The sequence below is a fragment of the Diceros bicornis genome, chromosome 23, assembly GCF_020826845.1.
Source record: "Diceros bicornis minor isolate mBicDic1 chromosome 23, mDicBic1.mat.cur, whole genome shotgun sequence".
Classification (NCBI taxonomy): domain Eukaryota; kingdom Metazoa; phylum Chordata; class Mammalia; order Perissodactyla; family Rhinocerotidae; genus Diceros; species Diceros bicornis.
The window spans coordinates 17127147-17152222 of record NC_080762.1 but is presented as its reverse complement, the minus strand read 5'-3'; the positions used below and the strand labels follow the sequence as shown (position 1 = coordinate 17152222).

At 37.0% G+C, this 25076-nt stretch overlaps 1 protein-coding gene across 1 annotated transcript in view; it reads right to left on the bottom strand.

Annotated features, from left to right (window-relative positions):
* Nucleotides 1–25076, bottom strand: part of MAN1A1 (mannosidase alpha class 1A member 1) — a 154660-nt gene that overhangs the window by 55745 nt on the left and 73839 nt on the right. The window contains exon 5 of the mRNA XM_058566376.1: nt 9519–9613. Within this exon, the coding sequence (XP_058422359.1) occupies nt 9519–9613 (95 nt within the window). The remainder of the gene's footprint in view (nt 1–9518; nt 9614–25076) is intronic.

Here is a 25076-nt window from a genome sequence, read left to right as displayed (position 1 = left end):
CATAAGCATTCATATAAAGTCTTCCTGAAACTCGGTCTGTTACTAAAAATCAAATAAAGGAAAGCCAGCAACTCTCCACCTTACAGATGAAGATAATTTGTCATGATTGCTAAATCACCAAATTGCACTGCCTGTAGTCATGCCCAGCTGCACATTAATTTCCAGATTAGTAAATTACAATTAATTCTTACTATTTTCCATCACTTTTCTTTTTCCAGTTAATAAAAGAGACTGCAGTCAATTATTATTCATCCCATTTTTCAGAACAGATCAACTATGGCTATTACTGCATAAGCAGGAAACATGGAGTGGTTAATGTACCCACTGAGATTGTGAGGTCTGTAAAAATTATTGGCTGTAGTATAAATATTTTATATTGACCTTCCAATTCCCATCAAAGGTTCAATGTAGTTAGCTGAATATTTACAATGATTAACAAATATAAGGGTTGAGAAAGTGCCTTGACATCTAGGCTGATTTTCAAATACCTATTCAAACGATCTCATCAACTTCTAAATTAAACTTTATTAATTAGATATGTGAAAGTTCTGCCCCACACTAACAACATGAGCCTGGTCTGGAGATTAATCACAGAAAAACCGTTTCATTAAAAACCCTGGCTACCAAGCTCCTGAAAAGATTATTCCACCACTGACCTGTAAAGGCATTGTATGAATTATGTGTTCCGATTTGCTGCTAATCTAAGCTCTGTACACAGACTACATTTCAAATTGCCAAGGCTGATTTGTCACCAATTGTGTGACTACAGTGAACGAAGCTGAATCTGTAAAACACGGTGCATTTGAAAACTTGAGATGAAACCCACTTTGTCTTTGTTGCATTCAAATAACTATAATTGTCCTTAAACAAAATTGTTCTGGTGTGTTAACTGCTTAAACCACAGGGTGCTGTGGGGAAAGTAGTGGTCATATTTAACAATCCAGTCCCATGGGTTTTGTACCAAGGCTCTATCTACCAAAAACTGAAGATGAAGGCCCCTTAAAACAGACTTCCCATATACCACAAGCCATTTTTTAAGGGATGCAAGCAATCCTCTTGGGATAGACTGCCTCTAAATTGTCTACACATCACCTTTGACAAGTTTCTGCACTTTAGTTACTCACATGCTGCAATTTAGCCTTAAATGCAGGATCTTATGGAAGTACAGAAAAAAATTTTTTCAATATCTAATCCATGGTTGAGTAAAACATAGGCCAGTTTACTCCATTCACAAAATTTTCTGCCATTGCCCCACCAGAAGTGCAGAAGTGGTCAGTGGCAGATGGCAATTCATGCAGAAAGAGGGAGGGGTGTGTGGAAAAGTAATGAGAAGGGCTAGAGCCTGTGTCCAAAGACAGATATGTCTGCTCCTTCCTCCAGGGAATAAGAGGCACTGAAAAGCCCATTACCTGGGCATTAACTTCAATTACCACCAGAGGAGGAGGAAGAAAGGGAACAGTTGAGGCACCTTACTAAGGCTCTTCGAGTTCCTCCTGCCTCACAATGCATGACTAAGGAACAGCAAAGCATCTTTCACTCAGAATTGCTTGTCTCTTAAGTCTCAATAAAGGAGACTGTACACAAAGTACATTTAAATTAAGCATTGCCACCCTTATTGTCCACTTGTAATAAATAAATGCCTTTAATTTGGTCAAGCTCCTGAGTGCCTGGCACAGATGTAGTGATCTGCAGCTTGGTGAGAGGATTAAAGGATCCAGAAGAAGCCTAGGTTGCCTCCTCCTCCTCTGGTGGGAGGATGATTGCTGCCTCTTTTCTTTGGCCCCGGAGTGCCCTCAGGTACAGGGCCAGGTCAACAGCTGCTTATAATAAAGTCGCTTTGCCTGAAGCCACAGGAATGGCTTTACAGATGGGCTCTCAGGTACCCTAAAGTCATTGATGCAAAATGCCTTTTTTTCCTCCCTCTATGATAAAATGTTCCAGGTCTGCTCTCTAGCCTCACTGGATTTAAAGATTTTATTTATTTATTTATTTTCCCCCCAAAGCCCCAGTAGATAGTTGTATGTCATAGCTGCACATCCTTCCAGTTGATGCATGTGGGACGCGGCCTCAGCATGGCGGGAGAAGCGGTATGTCGGTGCGCGCCCGGGATCCGAACCCGGGCCGCCAGCAGCGGAGCACGCGCACTCAACTGCTAAGCCACGGGGCCGGCCCAAGCCTCGCTGGAATTAAAAAAAAAATAGTGCAAGGGAAAAAAGGACATATGAACTCTTTTTTGGGTAATTAATGTCTGGAAATAGCTGCTTTCCAGAAGTAGCAACAAACTGCTGAGACTTAAGTGAAAATGGGCAATTACTAACAAGAGTAAACAAATCACAGAAACAGATCCCCCACCCCCACCCCCACACACATCCTGACTGGATATTTGGAGTTGGCTGCCTCACTGAGCAGCTCTGAGATTTAAGAATCTAAACAGCTCTGTTGGCTTAGGCATAGCTTATATTACAATGGTTCTCAAAGTGTGGTCCTTGGACCAACAGCATCAGCCTCTACATCAGCTGGGATCAGGTTAGAAATGCAAATTCTTGAGCCTTACCCAAACTCACCCAATCAGAAACTTGTGGGTGGGGCCCAGCAATATGTGTTTTTTTTTTTTTTTTTGCTGAGGAAGATTTGCCCTAAGCTAACATCTGTTGCCAATCTTCCTCTATTTTGTGTGTGGGTTGCCATCACAGCATGGCCACCAACGAGTGGTGGAGGTCTGTGCCTGGGAACCAAACCCAGGCCACCAAAGCAGAGCACGCTGAACTTAACCACTAGGCCATGGGGCTCGCCCCCAGCAATATGTGTTTTAACCAGCCCTCCAGGCAATTCTTACATACTCTGAAGTTTGAGAACCACTGTTCTACTAAAGCTGGGTATTTTCAAACCAATTTTTTAATATTTCTATATATCAATAATGAAATTGACTATCAATGGGCAGGGAAGTGTTTTCAAAGGTAACTGAGAAGAGAAATGAAGCTATCCTCAGGATAGATATACTCAACTTAAAGCAGGGATTCTCAACCCTAGCTGAATGTTGGAATCCCTGAGGAGGCTTTAAAAAATGCTAGGACCTTACTCCAAGCCAACTGAAACAAATTGGAGGTAGGGAGGCAGCAATATTTTTAAATGCCCCAGTTATTCTAAAGCACTAGGAAGGCTGAGAATCACTGACAGAAAATAACCACAGCAGTCAGACCCTTCAGAGAAGTAGGACAGCCTAAACGCTAGGAAATAGGCCTATGCGGATGTTTATAGCAAGGATACACACACCTTTTCATAGACTGGGCTTGTACTATATTAATTAAGCACTAGCTAGCATGTAGGACTTGGGAAAAGAACATTACATTTTATTGCCTCATACTCTTCTTAAATCTTATGGATTGAATAGTGCAGATTTCTAGGAGAGAAAATTAACCAAGAAATATAATTTTAAAGTGGAAATTGAGTTTTGACCCTATAGGTTGATTCCAAAATAATTTAAAAGATAAAAAATGTTTGAGCATGGAGCCACCACTATCCCACATGGACTACACAGAGACATTCTCTCCACATTTCCAGCTTGTTCCACCAATACCATCTCTCTTCCTGACATAGGAAAATGAGACGAGCTTGAGAATGGGTTTGAAGCACTGAGTGATCTAAAAACTGAAGATTACCATAAAAAGGCATCAGAACCAAGTTAGTTCTAGCTATATAGTATTTTATCATATACCATATATAGACACACTATTTTATAACGAAAATTGAGAACAAGACAACAAACAATAATTCCAATTTACATTTATTTCACAGCACTTTGCAAAGATTAATCTTTTACGTATTAATTCATTAGATTTCCACAAAAGCCTTATCAGGATAGATACTATTATTGTTGTTATTTTTGTTTTAGTTACGAGAAGACAAACTCAATTAAGTGCATTATCTAAGATCAAGAGCTATATTGACAAAGTTAATAAATAGCAGCTTTAACTACGGTAATAATATTCTAATGTCTAATATTAGTAACTTTGTGCATGTCAGTATTAAAATCTTAAAGTATGGTTATTACTATTTCCAGAAGAGTATAAATGTCCAAATGAATAAAAATAGATAAAAGAGAGAAACCCAATATAATAAAATATCCAATCAGAAAAAATAAAAACATAAAGCAGGTTAGCTTAAAATACTTGGCAAGAGTGTAACTTGTTTTCTATTTTTATAGAGTTGGTAGAACTTAGCTCTGAATTCTTAACAGATCTGTAAAACATATAGATAAAAGATAAACTATAAGATGCCGCCCTGACTTTATGCTTAGCTTATATCACTGCTACAGAACATTTTTTAGGATGACTAAGTGCTATTTTGCCTCTTAGAATATTGGCTAATCACTAAATAAGTTTGATCTGCTTATGTTCAGAAAACTTATTTCTTGATATTTTTATATTATTCTTATGATGTTAAAATATGAAATTGTATTCTGCTTCATTTTAAAACATGACACACTTCTTTCAAATCTGAAACCACACTTTAAAAAATGGTTAGCAAATTTAATAATGCAGAAATTTATATTTAAATTGTCAAGTAAAAACACAGGGAGATATATGGAAAATACTTTTAAAATATTTAACCTAATTAGACTGTCTTTCATAGTTTGTGTCTATTAAAACTAACCAATTATAATTTAATATTTAAGCATTTTATACCACCAAAATATTAAGAAACCCAACAATTGGGCTATAGCCTTTTGTTACAATATACATACTGTATGCTTCACAGAGGATAATCTTTCACTATTAGAAAACATTAAGCTATGTACTGTTCTTAATTACGGCCCCATTTCAGTTAAAGTAAAGCAATTTGTGATTTAATTATAATAATACAAACTGCAATGTAACTAATGACATAGTAGGCATTTGTGTTGGATAATTAGAGTAGTCAGTAAATAAAGCTTTACAAAGCAGGAAATAAAAACAGGTGAGGGATTTGTGCCTCATTCATCACCTTGCTGACTAATGAGAGCTGGAATGGAGATCAGTCATTTCTCAGCACATTCCTCAACGTGCATAGTCAAAGCACACGCTGTAGACAGTTGCGCTAACCTAATACAACCATCAGGCAAGTGTCAGTTCAGAAATCCACAAAGAGAAACAAGTCTGTAGCTAAAACTAACTCATTCATCAAGAAAGACAGAATAATTATTAGGAATGCCCAGACTGTATGCCCTGTGATAGAAACGAATAAGAGGAATATTAACCACATTATTTTAAATTAAGAACACACTTTAGAAAACCCCAAATCTAATAAGTTTACTCTACCTAGGCTTGAATTATACCTATAAATATGACAGTGGTGAAATTCTTGATTTTACAGACCACAGAGGAGATTTTTCTTCCTTAGGTTGGAGGAAAAAATACATAGGGCCTCTTGATAAGAGTAATAACAAGATCAGACATCAAATTTTGACATTTTCACATTAGAGAAATTCAGTTCTACCAAAACCTAACCTGTTAAAAAGGCAATGCTTTCCTTTTAGCAGGGGTGTTATGTAACTCGTGCATCTTCATTCTACGATCGTATTGGTGAGGCAAGCATGGTAGTCTCATCAGGTACTGTGTATAACGCCTAGGTTCAATCAAATTACCACGTGCTATTAAATTACAATTCTGATTAACTTACAACTTATATAGCAGCTCTTGAATTAAGAATTTGTTATGGATGTAGCAGAAGAGATAATTATAAAATATTTTTTATATTTTGGGACAGAGTTCCTAATGTAGAATATGAGTAAATTATTTAGGTTCTCTGCTATTCTCAGTTTGCACAATACTGAAATCCAATTTGCCTTATTGGTGTTTTGGCTCCAAATGCATGAACACCTCCCCAATTCAAAATACTCCCGGCTTTAAATTTGACTTGGTGAGTACCTATTATCTGTCCTCGGCATAGACTATCTTAACGTTTGTCAATTACATGAGCGAGTGTATAATATAACACACAAAATACACACCCTGCTTTACTGACCAGGCTGTGACTAGCCTGAGGGAAAGACCATTCTGTTATCTTTTTAAATAAAGTGAAGAGAAGCAGAAAATCTTCCCAGGACCTAGCATAGAGCCTTCATCACAGCAGAGACTAAAACAAATGCTTATTTTTTACCAAAAAAAAAAAAACGTAAACCAATTATCTTAAGGCAATAAACTGAATACGAGAGGGATGTAAACAGATAATACCAGTAAGTTCACACTTTTGTTAACATATAGGTGTTGGCAAAGAGCAGCATCCAGAACTATTTTCAAAACTGAGAGAGAAGAGCAGAGTTATGATGTTACAGATGGCATCTTCTGTGCCTGTCTCATCATAATTATTGCCCAGAGTTTCAAAGCCAGTCAACACTGAAGACGTAGCTATTCTAAAAAGCAGCCTCAAGTACTTTTTTTCTCTTGGACATCCTTCTACAGACATTTCCTTATTCTGAGAAGGTAATTAAGAAAATATGATTTTGCCAGACATATTTTTTTCCTTCTCCTTTGAAAATTCTACTGGTCACAGCCTTCAAAAAACTAGAAAAGAAGCTCTATGCCAGCTGTCCTTCATCTCTTGGCCCATACTGTGAAAAGACAGATTCAGAGGAAGCAGCATATACGTACAAGCTGACATCAACAGCATGTTCTGAAATGTAATTATTGCAGATAAAAATGAAATTTTGTTTTCTTCCCCTAGAGGAAATACTTTAAGGTGAATAATCAGCCTCACAGCTGGAAGGAGAGTGGATTCGATGAGCGTACTTGATCGGGCAAAGGGATAGGAGGAATTTTAGTGGATGGATATTACTATTAATTTTGCCAAGGCTATGGTGTGAATTTGGGTAAGTCACTGCTATTTAAGTTTATAGGATTGAGAGCGGATAAAATACATAATAAAAAAAATTCATACAGGTTTCTAGGAAGAAATTAAAATTGTTCCTATCAGGTCTCAAATGGTCACCTAATTTCTTCTAAAGTTAAACTTGAAAACATCAGAGAATATGTAAATGAAATGGCACATTATTTTTCATCATATACAATTTTCCTGTAATCTTCAAAACAAAACAAAAAGTTCTAATGTAAAATACTGTAAAGGCAAAATAAAGTCTTATAAAAAACTTGAATGCCCCAGTTAATGAATTTTCAAGAGGCATAAATATAAAAGATAATAGAGGATTCAGCATTTAATAGTTTTTAGAAGTATTCCTTTATGTACTGAAAAATATCACCACTGTACACTAAGGATAGATTTTACTAAGGAAAAATCCTCTTGGCCATTAGAAATAAACACTAAGCAACGTTAAATATGCTTGAAAGATGCAATTTCTTATGCTTATTTCAAGAAAGGCTAGAATTAATTAAATGATATCAGCACCTCACAATAATTGACTGAAATTTTGCAAAGAAGTAGACCCACATCTCTCTCTCTTAGTTTTAGTAGAATGCTACCTAAGTTCACGACCTTTCGGGAAGCAGTAAGAACTAGCTCCACAGAATCTTAAGAACAGAAGGTTGGGTGACCATTCACTCCAGTATTTTAATCTTGGGGTCCTAGGTCCTAGGTGCGCTCCTATAGTACTGATAGCTTTTGGAAATTGTGTAAAAATACGTGTACTCAGAATATGCATTTTAAGAGGAGAGGGTCATGTTTCATCAGAATTTCAAAGTGGCCTGTGAACCTGAAAAGGTTCACAAAAGACTATTGAAGGAGCCTAACTTCCAGTTTACAAATCAGCCTGGAGAGTTGAAATTCTTGCTCTAAAGATAACCCTACAGCAGCTGTCAAACACCTGGAACCAGGTGTCTGGATAACCAGTTAACTCTGTGTACGACTGGACTGTTAGGCCCATATCAGCATTCTCAGAGGGCAGTAGGAAAAAAATGTGTTAAATGTGCACAGCGTTTTTGTAACAAGATCTTATTTCAGAAAACAGAGTAGTTTCTAGGTCAGAATACTATCTATAAATACAAAGTCTGATGACATGGAAGGTTATATAGGTGGTCTACGTGAGCCAAATAAAAAAACCCATGGGCCTCCGAACAAATGCCATGCTGCCTCCAAGCCAAGCTCAGACCCAGGCCTGCCTTCAGACCCTGCAGCCTATGTTATGATCTTCAAGCTCACAGAGAAAGTCTTAGGACCCCTAAAGAGAAAACGGATCCTGAGATACCACATTCTACAACAGAGAACCACCTCAATTAACATGGCCCAATGGTGTGGACTCTCCCCACCTCACTGCCTCAACGCCTTTGCCCCCCAAACACATACACACACATAGACAATTATAGACAGGTACAGGGTGATTTCAAAATATAGATAACATAACACACAAATGACAACAAAGCATGACATTTAACTGACTTATTAACCAAATAATTAATTTCATGATTAATTTTCGGGAAGAATGTCACTAAAATAAATAATTAAGAAGAAATGTGCATTAATCTTCCCAAACCACCCTGTACATACGCTTGGCATTTCTAAAACAGGAAAGCTGTTTAATTTGTGTCTATGCGCCAATGTGTGTATAAACATCTCAGGACACATTCTAGCTCTACCATTTACGTACAGTGTGATGCTAGGAAAATGACTCAATCTCTCTGTGACTCAAGTTGGTTATTAGTAAAATGGAGATAACAATAGCACTGACTTTATAAGGTTGTTGTGAGGATTAAATGCGGTAATACGTGTAAAGTGCCTAGAACAAAGCTTCATATTTTATGATGATAAAATAGCTCATCATCATCACCACAAAGAGGCACATATGCAATCAATTACTTATGGAGGAGAAAGAGTTAAGAAGGAAGCTTAAGATGAAACCGTCTATTAACAAAATGCTCAAGGTACCATGAAAATGCAAACTACTCCCTGGGAGAATACCAGAAAGTCTGTTCAGCCCTGGTTTTTCTTGGGGCCACATTCTCACGGACTTGGCACACCAGGGTTCTCCACCCAAACCGGATGAGAAGGTTGGGTTGGTCTGGGCCAGTGGACCAGTTTCCTTCCCTCCTTGAAACTGTGGGCTGGGTAGCCTCCGGTGCTCGCAGTCTCAGTTCACCAGCTCACTGCATGGGAGATCTGATTAGTCCAAGTGTTCCACCTCTGCAATATCTCTGACCAGCAGCTGAACTGAGGTAATTGCTCTTAGGAATTGGCTTCTTTGGAAGTGAAATGCTTTGATGACAATTTTAAAGATAATGGGATGCTCTTGGAATCTATGGAGGGAGACAGTATCACTGATACAACGTCACCTTAAAAGAGTGAAAACTTCAAATCATGTTTGGCTTGGATGATTTTGTTGGGATTATGCTATCCCATGAAGGAGATCCATCTAAGGCCATGGAACACTGAAAAACTAATAGCTTCCAACACAAGGACAGGTGCCAAGACTCTCAATGGTGTCTGTCAGTCACCGACATTGTACAAGTAATTATCCGTCCAGTGTCTATTTGTTAGACCACAATCTCGAATATTCCAACTTAAAATATGTTGTTGAAAACGAAGAGTTTTACCTTTTTAGATTCAGCAATGCCCAAGGTATTCCAGAGGGTGTATGAAATGCAGGTAGCAATTTTACCCCAAGTTCCACTGCTTTCTTTCGAAATATCTGAAAAGTTAAACAGTTAAATAAGCTACTGTTGTAAGCAAAACAAAAAGTTCTATACCACTATCTCACATTTAGCACTTTTCTACTTTAAAATTTTCTTTATATGAAAAAATAAAAGTTTCTCAAATGATAGAATTACCTAAAAAATCAAGAATGGTCCAGGAGCCATCATGCTGTGGGGAGTTTATTAGAATCCTGATTGCACATTAGAATCATGGGGAAGATCTGAATAATACTGATTTCTGGGTCACACTCCTGAGATTCTAATTTCTGTGGTTTGGGGCTTCCAGATCAGAACTTTTTAAAGCACCACAGGGGATGTCAGGTGATCCCAATGCGCAAGCCAGGGGGAGAACCATTGCTGCTGGAGGATAAGTCCTGGACTGGAAATCAGGAGGCGTGGTCCTGTTCCAGCTTCACTTATTTACAGGGGCACAGAGAAAGGAGGAGTTTTAAAAAGACATATTATTACAAGTAATCTGTATGTCCTCTCAGCCCTTTGCAGTTTTAACTTCCTCTGATGTTAAGTGCAGGTGATATGGAAGATACAAAGTTACATTGGTACAGATTCTGCCCAGAATTTAGCAAGAAAGCTAATATATGCACATAAATATTGAGAATACAGATAAAATGAGAGCTGGAGATAAAACCATCTAGGTGTTCAGATGAGTTCTGTAAGGCTGTGTGGTGGAGATGCATTTAGATGAGGACTGTACGCAGCATGGAACAGGGGCTAATACTACTAGAGATCGGAGTGAGGAGTGGGAAGTGGACGAGGCATCCCTGAAGGTGTAAACACAGATGGAGGCAAGCGAGGGCCTGCAGAAGAAATGGAACAAGTCAGCTTGCCTGACCAAAAAAGGGGGAGTACTGGTAAATAAGGTTGGACATACATAGCATGGCCCCAAATCACGGAAAGTCATAAATGTAAGGTTAAGAATTTTATTTCGTTAAAATGTGAAAACAGTGAAAGTTTTCAAGCAGCCAATTCACTCGAGCAGATGATGCTTCAGGAAAATTAATGAGATGACATCCTTTCACAGCTTTAGGTCTAAAGAAAAGCACTGAGTTAATTTACACATCGAAGGAAGGACTGCTACAGCTTCGCCTCTTATAGCTGTGGCAGCAGGCAGGTGCCTTGTCCCTTCTCCTTGCCGTCTCGTATGACTGAGCATGGTGGGCTGGAAACTTAAGTATTTCCTTCTGCCTCTTCCTCAAACAAGGGCGAAGTGAGAAAGGCTGGGGGAACCCTGAAAAGCACGGAGAATGGAAGCAAAGTCCTCTCTTAGCCAATGGAATGCATTCACTGAAGCCATTGTCACAGAAGTCTTGTGGGGCTTCTCCAGAGGGAAGGGTTCCAGTTCATAACTCCTGCTCCAAGATCTGAGCCTCCCGACAGAGAAATCCAGGCACTTGGGCTCCCAGATTGAAGATAATCCAGTAACACCAATGTTGACGCTATTTCTGAAATCCTACTCTTTTGGAATCTAACTCTCATTTATTAATGAATGTTAAGAAAGTAATGCGTTTTAATGTAAAAATTTTGTTGACAATCAATTTAGATAAAGTTAACATTCCTGATCTACAAATAAGGACGCAGACATTTGTAGCATATAGACAGCACTAAAAGAGAGAGGTACCATTTTTCCCCACAAATTATCATTATAACTCTACTTAAAGTGGTTAATTCCCTGTTTCAACAACTAACACTGTATGGAAGGAGAGGAGAAAGAAAAAATAGACCAAAAAGTAGATTCTTCCTTCTCTTAATCTGCCTTATCCCAGAGAATTCCAAGTTCTCTTCTGCTGTAAGGGACTATCCAACCACAGCCCAGCCATCTGTTGACTTTCTAGTTTCCACCCAACTTTTTAAATTATTAATTAATTAACTCTTTTTCAAGAAACTTACATCAGATGGAAATCAAACTGTAATTAAAACACCATCAAGGATATTATAACCATATGGCATGGGAGTTAAGGGCGCAGGCTTTGAAAACACAATGTCTGTATTTGAATCTCAGCTCCACTTCTTCAAATTGGCTAATCTTGGGCAAATTGCTGAATCTCCCTGTGCCTAAACTTCCTCATCATAAAATGGAAATAACAATAGCATTTACTATTTTAAAGATCGTGGAAAGAAACGAATGCATTATTATATTTAAAGCCCTAGGACACACAGTAATCACTCTAAAAGGTGAGTTATAGTTTTTATGGTGCCAATGATAATGGTATTTCCCCAAGAACTCTCCCTATTTACTGCTTGAAATTCTTTCTTGTCTTGGCTTTCATCCAACTGCTGTTTTGGTACCTTCTACTTAGTTCCCTCTCTCTATCTGTGTGTGTGTGTCTCCTCCCTTCAATACACACACTCTTAACAATAAGCATTCATTCTCAAGAGCTAAGCCTTTAGTTCTCATCACCTGTTTGCATTTCCAAATTCAACTTTCCATTTTAGCTTTAGTTCTGAACTTCTACTTGTGTGCTCACATCACATTTGAGTGTCTTGTCTTCTGAAACTTAACATGCCCAAGACAAAACAAATGATTTAACGTCCCAGGCAAACTTCCCCAGTTCCATCACTGACACTACGGTTCAGCCAGTATCCGGGGCTCCACAGAACAGGCATTTTGATTTATCGCTCTTCAGTCATCAAGTATCAATGTTAATTCCCCTGAAATGTTTCATATCCAGCTCATTTCCTTTCCGTGATAAGAGCATAGTCCATATTTTCATCACCGGGTACAATGAAGTGGCATGATAAAAAAGAAGGTCCTCCTACCTAGTCTCCCATTCTCCAGGATTTTCCCTCCTGTCTCCATTAGTCTGGAGGACTATATTACCTATATTACCTACATTATCTATATTACCAAAGTTCTCTTTTTACCGTACAACTTTCTTGTTCAGGAAACCATAATGACTCCTTCTGTTGTCTCAAACATCAGGTCAAAACTGATCTACTGAGCTTTTCAATGACATCTATGAATCAGACCAATCTATTATCTTCTGTTCTCCCAAAGACCACTCTGGCTCCAGCTGGAGTCTTCATGGTCCCAAGTACTCATTCAAGTTCAGTCTGCTCTAGTTATCTTTTTTTAAAAAATGTTTTCCTCCCCAGTTTTATTGAGATACAATTGACATATAACATTGTGCACAACGTGATGATTTGATACAAGTGTATACTGTAAAATGATTACCACAATAAGGTTAGTGAACACCTTCATCTTCTTGCATAATTACCTTTTTTTTGTGGTGCCACCTTAGTATATTTATTTACACAATTCTCTCATCCTGAAACACCCTTTTCTGCCTCCTGATGGCCAATCCAAATTCACTCATTCTTCAAGGCCCAGGTCAAGTCCCAACTCCAGGCCAAGATCTTTGTCTTCTGTGAATTCCTGCATTGACAACATGCATCACACAATGCGGCATTTGATTACAGAAGGCAAGATCCATAACTCTAAATGTTTTCTTGTGTTACCCTCTTGTGTCCCCAACTAACTTTCTTTTCTTTGTAAAAGTAGAGAAAAAGACTTCCATTTCTCCTTCACTGTCTAGTCTACATATCCAACCCAGATTAGGCCATTTTGTATTTAAATTTATTGATATCACCACAGTTTTCCTATCAGGAGCAGGTGGGAAGATATTTATATTCTCAGTTAATAGCAAGCAGTGGCCCTTCCCATCTCAAACTTTTTGACTTTGCTGTTTCCTTGGCTGCAAAGTTCCTTCCCTAGCCCTTCGCATGCCTGGTTCATGCTTAACTTCGGGAATCTGCTTAAATGTCCACTTTTAAGAAATGTCCCCTTTCTTAACAACCCCAAATAAAGTTGGCTGTTCTCACTTATTATTTATTACATCACTTTGTTTATTTCTGTCCCACTATTGATCACATCCTAATTATCTTATTTGCTTACTTGTTGATTGACAACTCCACTAGATACAAGCTTCACGAGGGCGTGGACTTTGTCTTGTTTGTTGGTATATACATATACCCAGTATTCAGCAAAGTAACTGGTATTCAATACATATTCATTTAATAAATGAAAGAATCAATCAAAGATTAATAAACATACCTGGAGCACTGTAATGAGACACCATTGATATTCTAGTGTTTGCAAAGTGCTCCATCCTATTCCACTGGTTTCTATTGTCTGCAAATAATTATGTCAAGTCTTCTGGAGTCTCAGTCTTGGGCACAATTACAAAACAGTTTCAGATGAAAACATTAATTAACCTATTGATGCTTTAAATGAAATCAAATGTGAGCCTGAATCAATTCCAATTCTTATCGTTTGATTTGTTACTTCCTCCTGAGATATGAAGAGAAGTTATTTGGAGGAGGAATCCAGATTCTCAAAGAAAACGTCTTTCCACCTAAAATGGTGAGTATGTAATAAAATTCCAAACTAGCTTATAAAGTTAATATTGTTAAATGAACAAAGGAGAAATATCATAAATCATTCTAAAGGGCAGCTAAATTTTAACTAGCCCATCTTGGAAAGTGTGCCAAAATGTAAATGATTACAAAAAAATACACTAAATGGTACTTCAGCACTCCTTCAATGGGGCAGGCATGATGGACGGGGCCAGAACTGGGGTCCTGGATTGGCTCTATTATGGCTTCCATGGGAGGCCAGGGCCTGTCACTTAACTTCTCCAGTTCTCAGTTTCCCCAGTGAAATGGGAGAGCAGGGCTGATAATTTCTGCTTTTGATTTATCACTGGAAAAACTACTACTCAGAAGTCACAAAGTTAGTACTAAAACGAGACAGGAAAAAAAGCAAATTTATTATCATTTTTTTATAAAGACAGAAAACGTTAAATTGCCACCCAATTCTTAGTGAATCTTGGTTTCCAAGGTTTGTTGGTACTTACATTTGGAGGGGAAGATTTTATAAAGTTAAGAGGGCGAGATGAAAAACGACAGTTAATAAAATGTAATCCATGCTGATAATAGAAGACATTTTCCTTTCTTAAAAAATGACCATTAAAATTAAATAGGGTTTTTGTGCAACTCGCACCAATCAGTTTCACATGGGCAGACATCCTATGACCCAACAGGAATCTTCAAAAAGATTGTGCATTATAGAGATTCTGATTATATTCACAGCAAAAATCAAAATTACTACAATTTGCTGAAAGAAGGATGGTACCATATGATGAAACAGCTTCTAAAGTAATCTTTTAAGCGTGTAACTAACAAATAGGTTTAAACAAAAACTTTTATGGTCTAAAGAATTTCAAAATAACTACATCAAAACTATCTTTTCATTATACTTAAGTAACATCATCAGTCTCACTGCTGTTTTTGATCAATGTTTAAAAAACTTCAGATTTTAGAATCTATCAAATAAAAACATATCTTTTTACTTTACTCTTACAGATAGGACTAGAAAGGATGTAAACAAGATGTATGGCTTCCTTTGCCTTTCTGGTTGGCAGATCCCTGAAGAACTGTACAAGAATGTTTACATGCCAGAGCAAAGAGTAAGGGAAGAAGAAATGAATACAGATGATTCTGGAAAGAACCAGTTTCAGCTCAGACGTGCTTCAGTCTGAAATGTATAATCAATATCAAAGCCTTTCTTCAAATGCTCATGCTGAAAAACTTCGCTGTTAAAAGATCAAACACTAATTTCCCATTAGTATAAGCAGAGTTTACCTATTACTCATTTTCACTACATAAAGCTTTCAGCGCAAGATGCCACAGATATGATAAATATCTTTGGCTGAAAATAAATGAAATAACCCACATATCGTTAGCTGAGTTGATTAACGCACATAATACGGGCCAAATTTAATCACTCAAACAATAAGTACTTACTAAGCTACTCTGACTTTTCAATTTAGGGTGGAACCTCTAACGGTTTAAATATTTGAATAAAGATATATGAAAATAGTTAATCCAGCAGAAACTTAGAGCTGGAAGGGGAATCAAAGGTCATCTAGTTCCACAATTTTGGTATACAGATGAAGAAACTAAGGTTCAGAGAGGCCCTATGCTCCTAGTTAAGTGCTCTGATGTGAGATGGTTAGATGATGGCTACAGCCAAGTGCATGCCAGCTTTGTGCCAGCTCAGATATACGTAATTCTTCTGATCCAGAGGGACTCTCTCCTGTGAGTCCCTTGTATGTGTGTGCACCCATCTTTCTTTCACTACCTCTTTCTGATCTTCCCATTCTCTCTCTAATTAATCAAAACCAAAACTGAGTTTTTTTAAATTAAAAGAATTATTTGTTATATTTGTCAATTGTATAATGAACTTCATTTGTTTTTAATTTATGAATTTAATTAGATAAATACTTTTGTCAGTGGTTTTGTTTTTCTTCCCTGTGATTCATTACACTTCAATTTTTAGCCTTTAGGCAATTAGATGAAGAGTGTTCTTCATTTTCCTGAAAAACGAATGCACTAAGATCTCCCCAACTTGTTTACTCAAAATAGAAAGGATGCACACTAACCCACCAGTAACCATGAGTCACAACCAAGAAGAATCAATGTAACTGCACCTTAGACTTGAGTTTCTAATGTATGAAAGCATAGAGTTTAAGTGAAAGAAAAACCTTCTTAAGTATAATTTAAAAAATCTAGAAGCAGAATTCTCTTGAGAACAGGCATTTTAGACTTAGATAACTTTTTAATGATATTTATTCTCATGAAAAATTAACAGCTAGTGAAATTAAAAAACAAAAATTTCCTTTTATACTATCTGCTAGTCAAAATGGATAATGTTGATAAATGAGTGAATAAAATTCTGTCTGGATACTGATTTTTCCCTGCAGGCTTTGATTTCATTCCCTAGCTCTTGAGAGGGGACGATTTTATAAAGTTAAGAGGGCAAGATGAAAAATGAAGAGAAATACTGGGGAGAATTTCAGGCTGTTGTTCAAGGTAGACACCCCCAGTACCCATGTAGGCAGCAACCAATGCTACTTACTCCTGGAACTGGTCCTGTGTCTTGGCTGAGCCTGAGCCAGAGTCAAGTGGACCTGGTAACAGGCACACTGAACAGGCATCAGGAGGCCCGAGTTTAGTTCAGGGCCTGCCACTCACCAGTTCTGCCATTTCTCTAATTTTCTCTTTTGTAAAACAAGACAAGACATTTTCTGAGGTACTTTTCTGCTCCAAAGGATATGGTTTTAAAACTTAAGAAGCACTTACTACATGTTACCCAATGTGGTAAGAGCTATAAGAGAGAGACTCAATAAAAAATAAGATCCCTGATCTCAAGCAGCTTACAACCAGGAAGGCAAGTGAGCCACACAAAACTACATAAACATAAAATATACACTGTAAAACAATATCAGTCAACATATAAGTAGAGAATAAATTAGTGGTTAACTATGGGAATAAAACAAGAAGAGAGATTGAGGTCGGTCTTAGGGGAAAGGTAACCTTGGAAAGGTGGCACTCGAGAGGGTGCAGATGTGTGTTTATTTGGGGGTGGGTATGTACATGTTTGTGCACACACTCTGGGTTAATGTGGCAGAGGACAGGAGATAACGCAAAAGGGGAGAGGAAGAAGACTGACAGAGAGCAGGGTAGAGAGGTAGATTAATAGGTTCTAGAAAATGGTAAGAAAGAAACAGACAAAATAAGACAAGCTAATGGCCTCAAATATCGGGGGAGAAGTTAAAGGTTGGTTACAAGAACACATCAGACATCTCAAGGGGGTTCCAGCACTTATGATCTTAGTGCCTCCCATTTACAAGCGGAAGGATTTCTGGATCACCAGCGTTCTGAGAAATGCAGCAGGGAGAGAGGCAGTAGTTCTCACTGGTTGTGGAACTTTTCTGAGCTGTAAGGGGCAAAGATACTCAAATGACAACACTAAGAAACATTATAGTGGCTGTCGATAGAGGAAAGAGCTTGAGAAATAATTAGTGTCCTTTAAAAAACAGTTTTCTCAAGAAGAAAGTAAACATTTATTGTAGAGATAAATGGGGCAGGGGGAAGCTGGGAAAAATGAAATAGTATGATAATAGAAAGTTATTTGTTCTTCCTCTAACACGCATTCAATATGGAAGTTAAAAATGCACAGAAAAGGAGAGGAAAACCAATGGCTCTATAGCTCTTGTGCTTAGAACTATCCTTAGACGCACCATACACAGTGTTATCTTAGATGTTCTAACTCCTAAAGCACTGGCCCAAGAATAATAAATATCAGCTTAATAGTCCAAGCCATTATCCGGTGCTTAAAGATGGGCTATTGAGCTGCTCATTGTATCTCAATTTAGGTTTAAAAAATGGGCAAGTTACCAACATCAAGTGTTGAAAAATTTGCAGTATATTGTTAATAATATTTAGCATTAGATAAGTATGCCAAATAGTTTCTGAACACACATTTCACATCAAAAGGAAACATCTTTTTAAAAAATTTATAATGCCTGCTAAAGAGACAGGAATCAGGAAAGCATGGACTCTATCTGGCTATGATTTCTAACAGAATTTGTGGAATCCACCATACAGAGGTTGTTAAAATGTGATATCACAAGTGTTAAAATGGGGACTGTTCTGTTTACTATTCCATTTGCAGGTAAACATCACACATCATTTGAAATATACAAAATCCAGGCTCAAAACCTTTGTTCAATAGAAAGATAAGAGGAATAAAACGACCGCCTCATCTACGAAAGGACAGGCATACCTCACTTCATTGTGTTTCACAGGTACTGTATATTGCGATTCGTTGGCATTTTTGAGTTATGACGCATTCCATGCTGGCGAAGTTTTCCAGATACTGAATCTCACCTCTAAAGAGCATCAAAATATTTATATTCAACCTTTTTATTTGTATTGGTTTTAAAAACATGTTTACCTGTTCCTTGATTTAGTGAAACGTAGAGGGCTCCTGTCTTGGTGACTCAGCATCAGCATCACGTGCAGACACCAAGTCTGGGGTAGGAGATCGTTCCCGTCACCAGCCGACTGAGCTGTATGATCCTGAGCACTCACTTACGCCCTCTGTGCCTCAGTTTCTAAATATGTCAACAGGGACTCATTCTCCCAAATCACAAGATGATTAAACGCGATTAAACGCACAAGTGCTTTTTAAAGAGCAATAATAGTTTCCATCATCACTGTTCTTCGCTATAAGACAGTGGTTCCCGCAGGAATAATTGAAGGATATGAGGCTTTCTGTCCATACACTAAATGGTCCAAAAACTGCTGAAGTTTATTGTCTGCTTTCCATAGTCCTACCGTTTCTTTCTGTTATTAGCTATCAGTTCATTACAATGAAGACGGCTCACTGTTGTAGTGTATTTGCCTCCCTTCTAAGCTGCTGACTAATTGTGTAAACAGTTGTCTCTACAGGGCCTGAGGAAAAGTTAAATGTCTCTTCCGTGTTTATCTTATGGTGAAGGGCACGAGCTTCAGGAAATTCGCCCTTTTTGTATTCATTCAGATGAGTGAATCTGAACTATGAACTCTTTAGGAATGAAAAAGCAATGATTAGTATATTTTTCAGCAGTAACAGTTTGCAAATTTACAAAGTAAACTAAATACCTATGCCTACATAGGTTTGCCTTTTTTTTTTTTAAAAAAAAAAGCAAAATGGAAGCTACTCTTTTTTCATTCTGTCTAATCAAATGTAAACCTACCTGGTTGTGCATCTAATCCCATTAAACTGGTAGTTTTTCATTTCTGCGTAACCCTCCTCTATCATATATTATACACTGATACCTCCAAATTGCCTCTGGGCACAGAGTTCATAATTTTATACACCAGCTGATGGATGAACATTTTAAGTTATCAAATGGTGATGCTGCTGGACAGGGAATTTGGCAGAAAAGTGTTATTTTTGTCTTATGTCTGTGTTCCCTGAAGCAAGCGATTAACCTCTCCACCTCAGTTGCCTCATCTACAAAATGGAGAAATAGACCTTAGCACCTTAGAACTCAGAGAAATTCTCTCTTTTCCCTGTTCTTTTTTTCTGTACCAAAATTAAATTTTTAATTTTTCTTATTACACAATTAATATATTTTCATTACTGAAAAATCATAAAATTAGACAAATAGACAGAAACATAGAATCTCATTAATCCTATCCACGTAGACACAACTATTGTTAACATCCTAAGTGTTTATCCTTCTAAATGGCATCGATTGCATTTTTCTTGAAAAATGCATCATTCCATATATACTATTTTGTAATGTTTTAGCTCCATCTCCAGCAACTTAATCTACATTAAATACAACATTTTATATCAGAGGTCAGCAAACATTTTCTGTAAAGGGTCAGACGGTATTTTAGGCTTTGCCAGCCACATATTCTCTGTATCTCATGGTTTTTTATTTTTTTTCTTTTATAATCCTTTAAAAGGTAAAAACCATTGTTAGCTCTAGTAGTACAAAAACAGGTCTCAGGCTGAATTTGGCCAGAGTGCTGTAGTTCACTGACTCCTGTTTTCTATCAATAGATACATTTCTGTAACAACTTTCAAAAATAGCTACAGAGTATGCCCATGTATGGATATGCCAGAACTTAGACAGGCCCCTTGTATCTGACACCTAGGTTTCCACTGTCTTGATACTTCAAACAGCAGTGGAATGAACACCCCTGTACATACTTATTTGTATACATGACTATTTCCTCAGGTTAAATGTTTGAAAGTGGAATTTCTGGTCAGAGGGCATTCATTCATTCATTCATTCACTCATTCACTAACTATAGTCATAGGGTCAAAGCAGCCATAGACAAAGTGTAAATGAATGAGTGTGTCTGGAGTTTGCCCTGGATTCTGTTAACTTGATTGAAAGCATCTTAAATACTTTTCGTTTAAATTAAGAGGTTTTAAAATATGTTCTATATCCTATTTCATGACAACGCTACATCTGTTTTTGATAGATCAGTGTTATATTCTTGTAGTACCATAAATAATTCAATGAAACAATGTCTTGTATTAATAATAACTATCACCAGAATATTAAAATGTCACATAACACAATACTTTTCTTATTAGAAGAGTTTTGAAAATATTAAATAGAAATAAGTTGGGAGGCATTTTCTCTTTACATTCAAACATAAATAATAACTAACAGGAAACATAATTTATCTTGCCCATTGTGGCCACTCTTGCACTATCTGAATGCTTTTTAAAGCTATTATGCATGCACACACACGCACACGCATGCACACACACACACACACACTTCAACATAGTTTCAATTTTCTAAATTATAAACTTTGACAAAGGAACCTCTTTTATAGTTCCGACTTTTTAAAAATGTCAATTCATTTACTCAACAAATATTTATCGAGTGCCTATGTACCACATGCCAAGTTGCACAAGGCACTTGGAATCCATAAGTAAACGGGACAGCTGTGGTCAATGACTCATAATAATACTTGTTTTTGAAGTGTGACACTGGAAAAATGTCTCTAGAGTAGTATTTTATGATACCAGGAAAGGATAAAATAATAACTTCCATTTCTTCTCTGAAAAGAAAATGAAGACGAGCATAATACTGTTGTGAGAACTGCACAAGGTCATCAGACAAATTCTTGCCATCAGTCTGACCACGTAAAATTGGCAAAAGTATCAGAGATATATAGAAAGACAACTGTACAAAACTGTAGAGAAAGTTATCATTCAAGTGTTTTTGAGGATCTTAAATTCAGCTTTAGAAAAAGCAGACTTCCCCCAATATGATCTATGTACATCTTTTTTTCTGTGACTGCTCAACATCTTGAAGGTTATCAATCAGACAGAATCACCCTTCAGAGCTAAGGAACTGATCTATTAGATCTGTTCAAAAGAACCAGTTCTAATAGAAAGATTGGGATAGCAGCACTGTGTGTTTGAAAAAAGTAAGACTCACGGGCAGAAAAAGACAAATACTGTATGATATCACTTATATGTGGAACCTAAAATAGTTGAACTAATAGAAACAGAGTAGAATGGTGGTGGCCAGAGGTGGCGTTGGGGTTGTGGAAAAGGGAAGATGTTGGTCAAAGGGTACATACTTGCAGTTACAAGATGAGTAAGTTTGGGGATCTAATGCACAGCATGGTGATTACAGTTAACAGCATGGTATTATATACTTGAAACTTTCTAAGAGAGTAAATCTTAAATGTCTTCACCACAAAAAAGAAACAGTTATTATATGAAGTGATGGAGGTATTAACTAACGCCACTGTGGTAATCATTTTGCAATCTATAAGTGTATCAAATCAACACATTGTATATCTTAAACTTATACTATGTTACACGTCAATTGTATCTCAATCAAGCTGGAAAAAAAAACTAAGACTCCAAGTTCTGAGGTAAAGCACAGCGGAGAAAGCATGGCAGTCAAGGATAAAAGGGGAGTAAAACAGAAGGGACAGAGGGTGGGCTGCGCTCCACAGTCCAGTCTAGGGGCCAGGAGGCAGACCCACAGAAATAAGGTGCAAAAGTAATGGAGTCAAGCTCTTTTAACATTAAACACAAAGCAGTGGATAAAAACTTGATGTGAACGCTGAAAATATGTTCATCTTAACAAAATAGCATGAAGGTAGGGTACTGTCACTCTGGCCCTAAGTTTAGTCACTACAAGGCTGTACTGTTGAAGACAAATGACCAGGGACCCTGGGAAAAAGCAACTATCTTTTTTAGGGGTTGTGATAGAAAAATAAAAACAAACAAAAATTCTGGCAAAGTCCGACATGGATCTTGGACTTTGAGGAAATAAGATTTCAAAAGACTCATTAAAAATCTTCATTATATATTAGAGTAATGATAGAAATTTGTGTCACATGTTCTTCAGGGATTATGAAGGAGGGCTCTTCTATTTGTTTTATTTAACTGGAGTTTTCTTTAACATAAATAAAACCCCAAATAGCTTATGCTCATTTGATACAATGTTTGTCAAATTTTAGGAAGGGAGCTTTATTTTGATTCCCAAGAGAGGAAATGTTTTCCTCAATTCTTGATCTAGTGAATTAAGACAGTTTCCTAAACAATGGCCACAGCCAAATCCAGATGTCTATTTTCTTAGTTCATTTTTTTAAAAAAAGGAATCCTGTTAAGTGCAAGAGGAGGGTTTCATGATTAGGTCAGTGGTTCTGAAAGTGTAGTTCTCAGACCAGCACCATCAGCATCACCCGGGAACTTGTAAGAAATGCCAATTATCAGGCCCTCACCCAGATCTACAGAATCAGAAACCCTGAGAGTAGAGCCCATAAGTCTGTTTTAATAAACCTTCCTGGGGATTCTGATATACACCACAGTTTGAGAAGCACTGAATTAGGTGGACTGAGGTAATTCTATAAGAACAGACAATGAAGTGATTGGAAATAATACTTGAATCAAAATATTTATATAATACCACAGGTATTACACTGTTTCTGCAGTGAACCAAGAAAAAATCTTTAATGATCTCTAAGTTTAGCAAACAGCACAAGAGATATTAAGCTATGTGATGCTGAATTTGCAGTTTAACAGCCAACTCTTTGTTTGCTGTTTGCCTGATGTTTAAGAGCAAACGGGACAGCCAATTCCTAAATGAATGGCAGTCATCACTGCATAATTTCAGTCTTGTGTGCTTGCCACTGTGGTTTAGGAACTTATTTTACTGTTACGTCATGTCTCTAAGTCACTTAATAGCATTAGAATGGAAAGATATGGTCAAATTTATGAGGCCAAGAAGGAACCTCCTGTGAGTACTTTATACCACATTGAGAATCTAGTTCACAACACAGCATTTATTAGTTTTTTCTCTCTTCATACAGACTCTGTTGCAAACAAGCACACAATAGTATTCAGATTTAAAGGGCCCTTTATGTGTAAAGTAGCTCTTATATCTATTTGTGGCAGTTCACAAGTTAAATAACCTTGTTTTACCATAGGACTAGTCTCACAAGGTTAAAAACATTAAAAAAAATTACTTTTCAACAGTGAGAGCTATGCCAATACTGTAGATCTGAAATAATGTAATTGAGAAACATTTGTAAAATGAGGCATGACACATTAACAGTGCGAAGAAGATTTATGTACAACTTTCTTAAGATATATTTTGGACTTCTTTTTGTTAAAGTTCTTAATAAGGAAATCAACAGGCAAGAAATGGAAACTAGTAGATATATGTAAATATTTCCTGATGCCTAGAACCCTCAGGAAGCTTGGAAAATTTAAATACATAAACATTTTTTAAAGTTTCCTAAGGCCTTTCCAAATTCTTTTCACATAGGCTAAACTTCATTTATCAATGATTGATTAGAATCCAGAATGGGGGTGGGGATAAACGTATTGGTTTTGTGCCGGTTGAATAACTTTTACATTTGAAAAATCATAACAAAGGTTTTCCACTAAGAAATGCAAACGTATTTAAATAAAGTAACCACACAACTAATTATAATTATGGACCATGCATATTTCAGTAAAATGGACTGCAAATCAAATATTTTGAGGCAACTCCTCTTTTCCCTATTAGTTTCTTTTTCTTTTCCCTCCCTCCTTTCTGTTCTTATCCTTGCTTCCCTCTTTCCTAAACATCTTCCTCTTTTATACCTCTGGAAACAATATGCACTGACACGTTGATAAAATTTCAAGATATAAAAAACATAAAGAGATTTCCCTCCAAGTCTCCTCTAACATGCTAACTATATTTGAAAGTGAATATTCAGACATAAACTATAAAATCTGAACAACATGCTTTATTTATATTACCGTCTACATTAAGTTGTTTAAATAGGATGAGAACCTCTACGAAAACACAATCATTTAGTGAGAACACCCGAGTTTAGGGATGCCAGGAATGAGGATGTTTAGGCTTTCAGCCATATAACTTCCCCAAAACTGAACTGCATAAATGATTTTGGCTAAGTAAAAACAGCTGATGCACATATACCATTATAATATATTCCAGCAACTCTTCCGCATGTCTACATCTGCTAAATCACTTAATCTTTCCAACAAGCTTCTAAGTGGGAAAGGTTATCATCTCTGATTATGTTCACACAAAGCCAGCAAGAGGGAGAGCTGGGATTTGAACGCCACAGTCTGGTGCCCGAGTCCATGGTCTTAACCCGTGCTCCTTGCTGCTGAACTCAAGTTTCAGAACAGCTCTGAACAAAAGTAACATCTGTTGTAAAACAAGAACGAATTAATGAAAGAATTGCTTATGTTATCTATACAATATATGTTATATCATAGTACATGCATTTAAGTATATAGTATGCTTATGACTTGAAAATTTACTACTACACCTAAAAATGGTAAATAAAAAATTGTTTTATTTGGGTGATCTGTTTCATAAAGTAAAAAGATGAATGCTGTATATCAAAATACCTGTTCAACCAGCACTTTAAGACATGTAGAACATTTATATATACTTTATCTTTGAATTATGCTGTTTTATGTTTGAAATATAATCTCTAATTTATACATATCAAGCTAACTCAAATCCATTAAATATTCTTTTTGAGAGAAAGGAAGAGATCTAAAATAGATCCCAAGATCTAAAACTGATTCCACCAAGC